We start from the raw sequence: 13684 nt of genomic DNA, 5'->3' as shown, positions 1-13684 counted from the left end.
TGGTACGACTTTGAAGGAAGTTTTCTCCCGTTAGTACAAAACTTTTGTGTCGCTTGTACTGTATGCAGTGTAATCAATTTAAATTTTCACCCTGACACAGTATGCTTGTTGCAGACAGAGTATCAAAGGAGATGTGTTGATAGTAACATTTAAACCAGGATGCTGTGCTCTCTACGCATACTGCATGTGACTATGCAGTATTCTATCATTAGCAAAGCTCATTCAGGACAACAGCTGGAGTGCAGCTGTTTGGTCACAGCCATGGAAAACGAAGTAATGATACTGATGTGTTATGTATTCTCGTTTTCGATCACATCTTAAAATAAAACACCTCATTAGCTTCACACTTCAAACCCCTTTAGGAGGAAAGGTTTTTTGAGAGAAGATTCCGGATTCATTTACTAGACTGGCACTCAGTAGAAATCAACAGAGCCGTATAGGTTCATCTCTGATCCATGCAACTTCCTTCTAGCAAGTTTTGTGGTTATTGGTCCAGTAGTTTATTACATAAACCTGTTGACTGACAAATCAGAGATGAAAACATAAACTCCTTAGCAGAGGTAATAAAACCTCAACACATTTATAAAGGAAATGTCACTAACATTAATCATAATTAGAAACACAACAGGATAGAAATGCAGGATGATGTTCGCCGCAGGATGATGTGAGCCGCAGGATGTGCGCCGCAGGAGATGTGCGCAGCAGGAGAAGGTGTGAAAGTGTCTGAGCTTGTCTGTCTTCAAAACCCTAAACATTCCTTAACTTTTGTTCATTATGTCAGTTTGAATGAAAACTTATCTGTGGCCCAGGAAACAGTTGTGGGAATGTTTCACAACTGTTTTTTAAATGACTATTCTTGTTCTTGTCCCCTTTGCAGCAAACCAAGGGGCACCAAGGGGTGCATGGCGACCCCAGGTTCGCCATGCACTCGACCCACTGCAGTTTGCCTACCAGGAGAAGGTGGGCGTGGAGGATGCCATTATCTACCTCATGCACAGGGCACACTCTTATCTAGACAAGGGGAAATGTGCTGTGAGAATCATGTTCTTTGATTTCTCCAGTGCTTTCAACACCATCCAGCCCCTTCGACTGAGTGACAAGCTCCTGCAGATGGGTGTGAACGTCCACCTGGTATCCTGGATCACTGACTACCTGACAGAGAGACCACAGTTCGTCAGGCTGAAAGACTGTGTCTCTGAGACTGTGTTGTGCAGCACCGGCGCCCTGTACACATCTGACTTTAACTACAACTCGGAGTCATGCCACATCCAGAAGTTCTCTGACGACTCTGCTATTGTGGGATGTATCAGAGATGGCCAGGAGGGGGAGTACAGAAGCCAGGTGGATAACTTTGTGCAGTGGTGTACACTTAACAACCTGCAGCTGAACACCACTAAGACCAAGGAGATGGTGGTTGACTTTAGGAGGTCTCAGCCTCCTCTGCTCCCCGTCTCCATCGAGGGGGTCGGTGTGGAGGTGGTCAACACCTTCAAATATTTAGGAGTCCATATGGACAATAAACTGGACTGGTCAGCAAATGTGGACGCAATCTACAAGAAGGGTCAGAGCCGGCTCTACTTCCTGAGGAGGTTGAGGTCGTTCAACATCTGCAACCATCTCCTGCGCATGTTCTACCAGTCTGTTGTTGCCAGCGTCCTTTTTTATGCTGTTGTGTGCTGGGGAGGCAGTATAAAGAAGAGGGATGCAGGGCGACTGGATAGGCTGGTGAGGAAGGCGGGAGCTGTCGTTGGCTCTGAACTGGACTGCCTCACAACAGTGGCGGAGAGCAGGACCCTGAGTAGGTTGCGGTCTATCTTGGACAATGAGCACCACCCACTTCACAAAACTCTCATAGGTCAGAGGAGCGTTTTCAGTGGCAGACTCCTGTCATTGTCATGCTCATCTGAAAGGCTGAGGAGGTCCTTTGTCCCCAGGGCCATTCGGCTTCATAACGCCACACAGAGGGAGAGTGGGGGGGAGAGATCTTCCCGGCATGAGTCGACCATATTCGTGGCACCTATTGCACTTCTGTCCGTCCTGGGAGAGGGATCCCTCACATGTGGCTCTCTCTGAGGTTTCTATGTATTTTTACCCTGTTAAAGGGGTTTTTTCGTAGTTTTTCCTTACTCTTGTTGAGGGTTAAGGACAGAGGATGTCACACCCTGTTATAGCCCAGGAGAAGAATTGTAACTTGTGAATATGGGCTATACAGGTAAATTTGATTGATTGATTGATTGATATTTCTATATATTTCTTTATATATATATTCCTGCTGTTTTTATAATATAAATACAGTTTATATTTTGGTGCACTATCCACTCCAGCACAAAATCACTTTAATACTGGACACTGACACAATCACATCATTGCATTCCATACCTGTATCTGTACATATGCTCTCCGTATGTGATGTATGTGATATATGTGATTTATGTATATATGTCAGTGATGTTTTAAGTGTACAAGCTACTGAATTTCCCTCGGGATTAATAAAGTATCCATCTATCTATCTATCTCTCTACTGTCGTTATTGTTTTATCTGACCGGAGGAAGAGACGCTGCTTCTCCTTCCTCTTTCGTTCTGCTTGGACTGAGGTAGATTCAGTTTTTACTCGAGAGTTTTTGCATATTTAACCTTGAGGGAGTTGACGGATCTTGAGCGGGACAGATCAGACGACTTCACGACCAGTGTGGGTCGATCGCACGACTGGACAAGAGGCAGTTAGGAGGACGCTCCGGCGCACGTACCCCCTTTTTTTCAATTTTTTTGCCGCCGCCACGCCCAGAAATATTTGAAAAGTTAGTTTTTCTTAAAGGCAACTAAATTGGCTACTCAGTGGTTGGAAAAATTATTATGTCATAAAGATGTCAGTGTGAACCTGTATGAGACACTTAACACTGTAATACATGGGCGGCTGTGGCTGAGGGGTAGAGTGGTCGTTCTCCAACCTGAAGGTCGGCAGTTCGATCCCCAGTCTTACCCATGTGCATGCCGAAGTGTCCTTTGGCAAGATGCTGAACCCCAATGGCCCCCCATAGAATAACTAAGTGCTGTGAATAGATGCACTGTATGAATGTGTGTGTGAATGGGTGAATGTAAAACTGTACTGTAAAGCACTTTGATTGGTCATCAAGACTAGAAAAGAGCTATATAAATACAAAACCATTTACCATTTAATATAGAACTATGTGGCCTGCCATGCCACTGGCCAATGTAAGAGAGAAATAAGTAGGCTACCATGCCACTGGCCAAGGTTCAGTAAAAGAGAAGTAAGTCGGCTACTGACTTGTTAAGTTACCTGTTCACTTTTGATTTGATTTACTATTTACCTTTTATTATTATTAATTTTCAGTGCAGAACTTGATGTACAGTAATTTATTTAGTCTCTTTACCTGTGTACAACTGGTTTTAATTCTATATTTTGCTTTTATAGTATACATAGGCCTAATGTGTGATGCTATTGTTGTGTGATAAATATTTTCTTGTTGATACAAAGCCAAAGTTTATGGGCTGTTAAGTCCCATTTAAAAAAAAAAATGATATACATAATCAATCAAGTTGTTGTCTTTTAATAGCTCTGCTTAGTTACACTGACATTCTGTGACTGTTCTTCCTTTTTGTGGGGTTCACCAGAGCTTTGTGTACATTATATAGTCCAAACCTGAATGCTCTGCTATACCAAATTGTGAGAAAACGGAAAATCCAGAAAAAGTATTTCCTATATTTCAAAATACAAAATACATGTATTGTATTTTGTTTCATTTTCTGGCACCAGTATTTTGTATTTTATTTTAATACATTTATTTGAGGGGTAATTTTTTTTATACAAAATACAAATTATTCTCCCCGGAAATGATCCCTGAATAATACGTCTACCCTGAACTACCTGTTTGTCTACCATATTTTACTTTCTTTTACTGCAAAAATAAATGTAATTAATTAGTTCAATTCTTGTTTTTCTCAGGGGTGGAAATGTCCCGCCTCCAGAAGCCTGTAAACACACTCGCAGTCGCCAAGTTGACTTAAGTTCAGCTCATGGACAGATCTTTTCAAAGTTGCTGAGACAGAAATACTTAAATCCTGAGATTCATTGACAATAATCTACTATGATATAATACAATTCTGCAACTGTCTGTATTTAGATAAATGTCTCTGAAGACCTCAACAGTCTCAGTGCTTGAGAGATCAAAACCGAACTGGAAGTTCGAGAGGCCACAATAATGTATGTTCATTATCATTGTTTATTTTCAACTGCAAATCATTAATGAAAAGTCTCACTTAATAGATATTTTTCAGTTTCCAGAGCTTTGCACCTTCCACCTTTGCCTTTGTGGGTGCCACGGCATAAACATTTCTTATTTAGGAATTTAAATTAAGATAGTGTCCTTGAAAGAAATTACAGAAATTAACAGAGAGAACAACACTCGTCACCACAACCTTAGAAATGTTCAAACCTTTGGAGACGATTCAGTCTAGAGTGTATCCTTTGTTGTGTGAGTGCGTCGTCACATGTTGAGTCCGTCTATATTTATTGAGGAACATAAGACAATTCTTCAGTGTCTCTGTACTGAGGATCAACATGGGTGTTAAAATCACCAGCAGTCAAATCAATCAAAGTCAGGCAGTTCAGTAAAGTTAGCAGCTATTTTTCAGTATCAGTGCATTTCAGTGTGCAGGTGGATTGTGTATATAAATTAATGAAAATCTGGAAGAATTCAACCTGACAAATCCTCGTATTCAAAGGAAGAAATCTCAATAACTACTTGCACTAAACAAGATGTTACCCTTTTACCGGAATTGTTTTCTTTCACCTATCAGCAAAGGATAGGTAATAAAAATGATGGAAAGAAGGAACTGCGAGTTGTCTGCTACAACAGCTGATCAGTTTGCTGAAACGAGATGCTTCCTCAAAGTGGGAGCCAGCTGTCATTAAACTGCAGGGAGAAGCAGACCTTAATACTGGAGTAGTTTGAAAGACGAATGTGTTGTTGAAAGAGATTTTGTATTACAGATGCTGTTCACATGTGATTTAATGAAGAACAGTTAAAGATTCAGACCATTTGCACCATGTGCTATTAACTCTATAAGGTTATGTTTTTCACACATTATCTCTTTTCCCGGGGTGTTTTTATTTAAAGAGACAACACTTGCTCATCTGTACATGATTGAGTTAAAGAACACATTCATTCCATCTATTTTAAATGCAGACCAGATGCAGGGACTTCAGTGTTGCTTTTATTTCTTATTTCTAAGACCGGAAGTTTGACTGTTCCTCCTGTGACAGACTTTGCGCTTCTTACAGGTACTGGCCAACTGAGGCCATTCACGAACGCGTTTACACCTGAATTTGTGCGTAAGGGGATAGCCCTCACAGGCCCCGTTTTCCGCGTTTTTATTTATTTATTTATTTCCGTGTAAACTGCCGTCTTGATATAAAAACATTGATGGTGGATAATTTAGCCCAGCGTTGAGGGTTCCGGGGAGAATAAAGGATTTTAAAGTCTTCTCGCACTTCAGTCTAAATCCAGAGACATGGCTCGACCACGGCCGCGGGAATACAAGGCAGGAGATGTGGTTTTCGCTAAGATGAAGGGATACCCGCACTGGCCAGCGAGGGTGAGTCTGAGCTGCGGCCGGACTGGGAGAGCAGGGAGGCGGGGTTGATTCCCACTGTACAGCCGCTCCTCTGCTGGGGGAACCGGAGGGTTGCGACGGTGCCCGGAGCTCCACGTCTGCTCTGCGTGCTTCTCATGTCCCCGCTGTATTGTTGTCCACCAGGCTGAGGGGAAATGTAGACATTTTAAAATTAATATATTTATTCGGAGCGATTTCTTCAGAACGTACCATGCTTCATTTACCTCGTTCTCGAGTTGTAACGTTATTTACCGTACACCTATTTGCTGTCAAGCAGCTCGACGTGTTTTTCTTTTCCTCATGTTTGCTTTTCAGTGTCACGCGTGGAGTAAAGGAGCGGTAGTAACCCCCGTCTGTTTCAGCAGCACTATACACCAGCCTCTCAGTATATCAATATCACAACCAGCAGACGGTATGAACTCAACCGGAGTCATTGGGCATGTCCACAGTGCAGTGGGCTGTCGGGCTCCATTTGTGACCTCTCACAACTGCCCCACGCGTTGTTGTTTATGTGTGACAGGGCAGCATCCCATAGCAGCCTGTATCATTTAGGGTAATGGAGTAGACATCAGCAGATGAGTGGCAATCTCAGAAAATCAGAATGATCAGCATTATGTGGAGGGAGGAGAATACATATTCAGTTTGTCTCCCCCTGTCCTTCAGATTGATGAGCTTCCAGAGGGAGCTGTCAAACCACCTGCCAACAAGTATCCCATCTTCTTCTTTGGGACCCACGAAACGTAGGCACCTATTGTTGTCCAGGATGTGATGTGCCATTTACTCTTACATTGTCTAACAGGGAAGCAGCTGCCATGCACTATTAGAACTCAGCTCTGCTTATACACTTATATACTTAGCTATGAAAGTATATCCTTGTATAATACCAAGTACTGCTTTGAACAGATACACACTGTGGACACTTAAACACACTGAAACATGTTTTTACCTCAAGGATTAAAGTTCAGTCTTCACCATGGAAATAATTTGACAAAATATTTCAACTCAAGGTCCAGTATAATTTTCTGGAGCTTTCAACCATATCATTAACACTGTTTTCACATGACCTCAAATATGGTCTTTGTTCATGTGATCAGGATAATACACCAGCACCTGTCACCATGGAGCTTTAATCCATATTTTTTATTTTGTCATTTAATACAAGATGACAAACCATTAAAAGCACCAGGGTTAAATGAGTAACTCTGCATTGATACAAAAAGCTAGTCCAAACTTAATAATTATCCTGATGTAGATCAGCAAATATCTATAATTTAGTAGAAGAATATAGTACTCAATTTTAATGCTTGACAATCCTTTATAACCGGGGCTACAGACAAATTTCCGTCTGTTCTGAGATTTGAAACCAAAGACTGGTGTATAGGCAATAGCCTTTTTAAATAAATAGGTTCCACCGTGTTTTACATTTATAGCCGTTTATACTTTAATACTCTCAGTAAACAGTTTTCTGCAAAACTCTACATTTGAAAACTGTGTTGTCTAATCTTCCACTTTTTTGTATCAGTATGTTGTATTCCATGTAAAATTTACAGTTTGATTTACAGTTATAGTAAATGTCTCTTATCCCTCTTCAGTGCATTTTTAGGCACCAAGGATCTTCTGCCGTACAAGGAGTATAAGGACAAATTTGGCAAGTCCAACAAGAGGAAAGGCTTCAATGAGGGCCTGTGGGAGATCGAGAACAACCCCAGAGTCAAGTTCACAGGCTATCAGGTCCAAAAATATTATGTATGTGATTAAGAGAAAGAACAGCAGAAATGCCAAACAGGCTTGATGCTCAACAAAAGCTCATTGTTGCCTGGCCAAACCATAAGACACAAATAACTGTTATGAAAACAAAAGTGCTGGAATAAGAAAACTGGAGGAATGTGACTTAACTTGGACTCTCACGCGTTTAAATCTGGGGTGTCAGTCATTTTAGAATCAGCCATTTCTTCTTTAAGATTCAGCAAAGCTAATGGTGGATATCTTTTTTCTATCCACAGGCCATCCAGCAACAGAATTCATCTGAGACAGAAGAGGGGGGGAACACTGCTGATGGCAGCAGTGAGGGCGAGGAGGGTGACTCTGTTGAGGAGGAAGATGACAAGGAAAAGCTGAAGGGAGATAAGACAGGATCCAAACGGAAAAAAACTGCCCCCTCCAAGGTACTTTACTTCAGCTGGGGAACATGCTAACACAGAAGTGAGCAGCACCGAAGGTAACATGACCATGACAAATTATTTCAGAGGATTTTGTGACTCTAGAATTTGTCTTTGTTCACCTCTCATCTCATGTTTGTCTTTTTGAGATTTGGGCTGAACAATAGAGGTTAGGGCTCTTTATTATTTTTGGCACTGAAAAATCTGGTCTTTGGTTAATGTTGTTATCCATCTGTGAAGCTGAAGGCATACATGCAGTACTCTGGGATTTTGAGTCTTATAATTTGCTCTGAAAAAGGCTGCATGAACTGGGTGCTTTGAAGTAAATGTTGCTGCGTGATCATGTACAAATGGTAGGTTGACAATGGTACCAGCAGTGTCACTCACACAGTGTGATGGTAAATGGACTGCATTTTATATAGTGCTTTTCTAGTCTTAAATGCACAGTTGTCTGGAGCAATTTGGGGGTTCAGTGTTTTGCCCTAGGACATTGGACGGATGACTTGCAGACTGAAAGAACTAGGGTTGGTGTTCAGTGGATCACCTGCTCTACCTGCAGAACCACAGCTGCCCATTTCAACATACTAGCTTGTACAACTTGACATTTTAATGCAAATCCTAAAAGTATCATATTCCTCTGTTGACACAGCCCTGCATTAAAAGCACATGAGTGAGACACACTTGGGGCTGCTGTGGCTGAGGGGTAGAGTGGTCGTCCTCCAACCTGAAGGTCGACCCTGAATGGCACCCCATTAAATAACACAGTGCTGAGATTAGATGCACTGTATGAATGTGTGTGTGAATGTAAAACTGTACTGTAAAGCGCTTTGAGTGGTCATAAAGACTAGAAAAGCGCTATATAAATACAAAACCATTTAACCATTTACCATTTACACACTGTTGTACAGTTCAATCATTACCAGGAACACACACACTAGTTATTTTTGACTTAATCCTCCAACATGTGTCTGCTGCAAGGACATAGAAAACCTATGGGTCAGATACTGTGCTGTTTATGGACACAGTATTGGGTGTAAAGTGGTTTAAGTCTTCCACTACAAGATTTTTTAAATAGGCAAACCAGGCTGCTCTCCTATATTAATATAATCAGTCAAATTTTTATTCCCTGATCATCTGTATTCATTATGATGTTCAGCTTTTAGGGTTGAAGGGATGGAGTGCTGCAGAGCTGAGCACTGCCAGAGTGTGTTACTGTATTAGTGCTCAAGCCATCGCTGCTGTAAATGGGTGCAGGTTGAAAAAGTCAAACGCATCCTGCTCATCACTTAGCAACCACTGTTGCCTGGCAACTGGGCTCCATTACGCACAGCACATGTGGTGCGTCCGGAGGAATGTGACGCTGCTGGGGGGTCTTGTGCTGGTGTGTGTAAAAGGGATACACCGTAGAACTGGAATCTCCTCAGATAACAAAAGATTAAATGTGATCTGTAATCTGCAGTGTGTCTCGCACAGGTAGAAAAAATCACTCAAGTAAGTTTTACATTAAGATTAGATTTCACTCATGGCACAAGTCACGTCTCAACAGAGTTTGCTAATAAAAATATATTCTATACATATTCTGTATATGTAATGATAGCTTAGGTTTGAGGGTTTGGATATGGTTTGAGTTTTATTTTTCTGTTGTAATAGAGCTCCTGAGTTGCTTTTGAACTGCCAATCAGGAGACAGCAGTTCTTGGAGTGCAATGCTAAATCTGTGGAATCCTCTTAAGTATGTGTAACTGTTAATTAATTTTAAAATGGCAACAGGTTCTTATCATGTCTGTGAACAGTAATTGTCCTCTTCTAAGTGTTTTGGTTTATTTGTTGCTAATGACACTGAGCAAGTGACACTGATCTGCACGTCTTTGGCAGAAGTCCTCCAAGCTGTCAAGGATCTCATCTGCAGAGGATGACCTGCAGAAGGACAGGAAAGATGAAGACCAGAAGAGCGGCTCAGAGGGAGAAGACCCTGACAACGACATCATCCAAAATACCACAGACAGTAAGGTGGGATTCATAAATGCTTTCATACTCATCACCCTAATTGTAAAAATAAACTGATTATTTCAGTAAAAATTCGACTTAGTTATTGGGTCTATTGTATTATATGGAGTTTTCACAGAATATTTTCCGGGAAGTCCTGCTTCTTTAGAAATGGAGAAGCTGACTCGACAAAAAAAAATCACTTTTGACTAAAGTGTAACTGCTGTTTGTGAGAGCAGTGTTTTTCTTGAAGCACTTTGTTACAAACACCATACAAACACCATACCAATACTATATAAGCAACCTCAGTTTTCTAATAATAACACATTATTATTTGTCTATTTCTTTTATTATTAAGTATTATTTAAATATCTTTGCAAAGCTCGTTGATCAACATTTGACTTAACTTATAGTGTCTAATACTACTACCAATAACGCTGTCTCTTAATATTGTGTCTCCCCAGAACGTGCTGCTCATAGAAGAACATTAAGAAAGGAAAGCATGAAAGGGAAATCATTCTTTGTAGCTGTAATGTTGGAAAGGTGAACCAACAAGATGATTTCTCATCAACACCATCTACTGACTGCCATTGCCACCTCCTCTTCTTTGTTGGACTTAGTATGTGTTTATATGAAAGATGCACCCTGATACTGGTACCAGTTATCACACAGATACCAGTCAAACTGGGAAGTAATTGAAGTAACTGGGGACAACTTCTTCTAACGTAAAAATCAACAGAATAAAAACAGAAATGCCTCCATACTGCTCCTGTGATGTCCATAGGCCCACATTCAAATTTGAATGTCGGGGTTCACAGGCACTTGGATGACACCACAGGAGCAGTATGGCAGCTTTTTCTGTTCTTGTTTTACGTTTGAAGAAGTAGTCAGTAGTTACTTCAATGGTATTGGATATGGCTGCAACGCTGTTTACCACTGAAAATCCCAAAGTGTTTTGTGGACTCAAACACTTCACCCACCCCTCCATCCGCAAAGTGGTGAGAAGATAATGAGTGGATTTAAATTTTTCGGTGAACGATCCCTTTAAGGGCCATTTACATTATTATAACATCCTATGAGTGCAATGCTAAACTATTTAGCTTTTTTGGTGAAACATTAAATGACTGTGATGATGATGATCCACAGCATCAACAAGGCTCATTCACAAGTTCTGCTTTTGTATAGGGTTTCAACTTCTTAGCGATTAGATCTCTCACCACAAAATATGCCTGTATACGTGATAGCTGCTTTTTCGGTATTAAATTTTACATAACAGCATTTATTCTACTTTAAATTATGCAGTTCAGCTGCATGTTTCTAGCTAAAATCATCCTGAAGTTGTTCATACAGTCATGATGCACCACCCTAAAGGACAGGTCAGTCTACTGTTTTATATCATTTTCTTTAATCACAGAAAAAAATCATTGCTATAATTATTTTTTTTTGTATTACTGATTATTTATTTTGTTTCCCACCCCTGTGGCTCAGTGTGTAGAATTTAGTGACATCTAGTGGTAAAGTTGCATGTTGCAGCTGAATACCCCTCACCTCACCCTCCCCTTCCAAACATGAAAGAGAACCTGTGGGAGCCTTCTAACTCAAAAGGTGTTTATTTTGTCTAGTTTGTGATACTGTAAAAAGCCTGGTGGCCTCCATAGAGAGGACCAATCCAATGTAAATATAAATAAGTTAAATATAAAGGGCCTATTCTGTTGTAAATATAACAAAAATTAGTACAATTTAGATTAAACAAACTAGTGAAAACAACACTAGGATTATTTTATTTTCAATTTCTGCCAATTGATCCTTTTCAACAAAAACATACACACTGAACCTAGGATTACTTGAAATGTGTATTAGCAAAAATTGGATGGTATGCTAACCTATGTCAATAAATACTGACGGTAACACAGCTCTGATAGCTTGAGACTAATACAATGTTTGTCTATTTAGAAAATTCTCCTTATTAACTCTAACTTAAAATTATAACATTGTGGTAATGCAGTTATATTTCTAAGACAATATTTGGCCTCTTGCATAAGTAAAGTCAATAAATCTCCAACATTCACTAACTAAATGTGAGTTAATTTAACCTAATCTATTATTATAGCATAATGAATCTGCATGTCATATGTAGGTAGGTCAGATATAAGGAGGTTGAGGTTGTTCATCTTCTTTCCATTGCTCCATTAAATCACACAATGTAGATAGCCATCAGTCAATATTTATACTGGTGCATAACTGTCTGTATTGTATCCCTAATGGTCACCTGTCACTGTCTACAAAAGCATTTGGTAAGACTTCCATATATAAATATATAGATATATACGCATCTACTGTCTATGATATATGTTGGGAATTGCGGTTTACTGATCAATCTAGATGTAGCTGGAAATAGATTTTTTACATCAGTGTCATGGGATAGTCTTCTGGAATAGTAAATAATGGTTAAACATTATCTATCACAATATACTACTCTTTTATGTACCCAGGAAAATATGAATGGAAATACATGGATAGATGTATGAATTGTTGTGCACAACTGGGTTACACATTGTAACTCAATATTAACTATATATGTATATTTAACTTTTGTTGTAGAATAGGCCCACTATTCTGCTGGGACTGCGCTAGGTAACAGCTCATCTTTTTATGGAACAAGTGACACATCTGTTCTTCTGTGTATCTGTGGAATAGATCACTGTGTATTTCAAAGCTTTTGTAGTGGCATGCTCTGCTGTTGTACTCCACATCATTCTTTTATGAAAGTGTCTAAATCTGATATTTGTTGGTATGTGATTTACTTGGAGGTAAAAAAAACACAATCCACATTTTTCTGTTGCCTGGTCTCAGTTTTTAAAGCTGACAGCTGACAACTGAACCACAGTTGTGAAAAGGATTTTTCTATCCCAAACATTGTGAACAACATGCTGTGTGATACTGCATTGTGTAGTTGCCAAGCCTGTTAGATTGATGACACCAGTCTACTTTGACTTTCACCCTGTGCCAGTTGCCTTTATTTTACTCCAACTATTGCGATTAGATATAGATTTATTTATTTTTGATGACTGTTGAATGAGAAAACTTCTGTATGTAAACTCATGTTTTTTATTCCCTTTAAACCTTCGTTATGCTCCTTTTTGGAACATGTTTTGCATTTTCAAGGTTTGTAATTTGCAGTAAACTGTTTTGCTGTTTATGGATGAGACTTTTTACAAAATAAACTAATTGGAATGCCAAGAAAGGCTGTAATGCTCATCACACACTATAAAACTAAATTGTTGCATGGATTCAAATGGAAATATAATGCCACTTTGGCAACAAATGTACTAAGATTTCCCTATGGGTGGTGCCAAATAGAAAAACTGTAGACCCTTAACATTATCATGCTAATTGCTACCATGTTCCCAATTAACATGGTAACATTGGCATGCTAGCTGATATCTTTCATGACCACCCACCACATTACATTACATTAGCTGACGGTTTTATCCAAAGCGACAATTAACATCCATTAGGGCCATTTTTGGGGGGGTTCAGCATCTTGCCCAAGGACACTTCGGCATGGGCTGGGATTCAAGATGCCAACCTTCAGGTTGGAGAACAACCGCTCTACCCCCTCAGCCACAGCCTCCACATAACAGCACTATAGGTATTATCCCTCCACATTTTGCACATTACTGATATTACACAATGTATATTAGTCGGATAACATCATTCATAGAGTATGATATACTGTCCACTCACTATATTAAGAACACCATACTTGAAGTGGGTAGTTCCTCCCTTTACTTTGGAATTCACTGAGCGCTGGAAACTCGCCTCTGAGATTGTGCTCCATTTTGACATTGTTGCATCGCATCATTTCTGCAGAAACGGGAAACTGTGGCTATACATGGTCAGCA

At 40.0% G+C, this 13684-nt stretch overlaps 1 protein-coding gene across 2 annotated transcripts; it reads left to right on the top strand.

Annotated features, from left to right (window-relative positions):
- Window positions 1-5297: 5297 nt before the first annotated feature.
- On the top strand, window positions 5298-12978 carry hdgfl3 (HDGF like 3). Of its 2 annotated transcripts, none has more exons than XM_053424097.1 (6): window positions 5298-5617; window positions 6299-6375; window positions 7228-7366; window positions 7639-7800; window positions 9672-9803; window positions 10244-12978. In XM_053424097.1, the coding sequence occupies exons 1-6, from the start codon at window positions 5534-5536 to the stop codon at window positions 10268-10270; spliced, it is 621 nt and encodes a 206-aa protein (XP_053280072.1). In that variant the 5' UTR covers window positions 5298-5533; the 3' UTR covers window positions 10271-12978. The 2 variants fall into 2 exon arrangements, with proteins under 2 accessions (XP_053280072.1, XP_053280062.1); XM_053424087.1 differs by having other exon boundaries at window positions 5302-5617; window positions 9669-9803.
- The last annotated feature ends 706 nt before the right edge of the window (window positions 12979-13684 follow it).

The sequence above is a fragment of the Pleuronectes platessa genome, chromosome 1 (assembly GCF_947347685.1).
Source record: "Pleuronectes platessa chromosome 1, fPlePla1.1, whole genome shotgun sequence".
Taxonomy (NCBI): domain Eukaryota; kingdom Metazoa; phylum Chordata; class Actinopteri; order Pleuronectiformes; family Pleuronectidae; genus Pleuronectes; species Pleuronectes platessa.
This window is presented reverse-complemented; position numbering and strand designations above follow the sequence as displayed.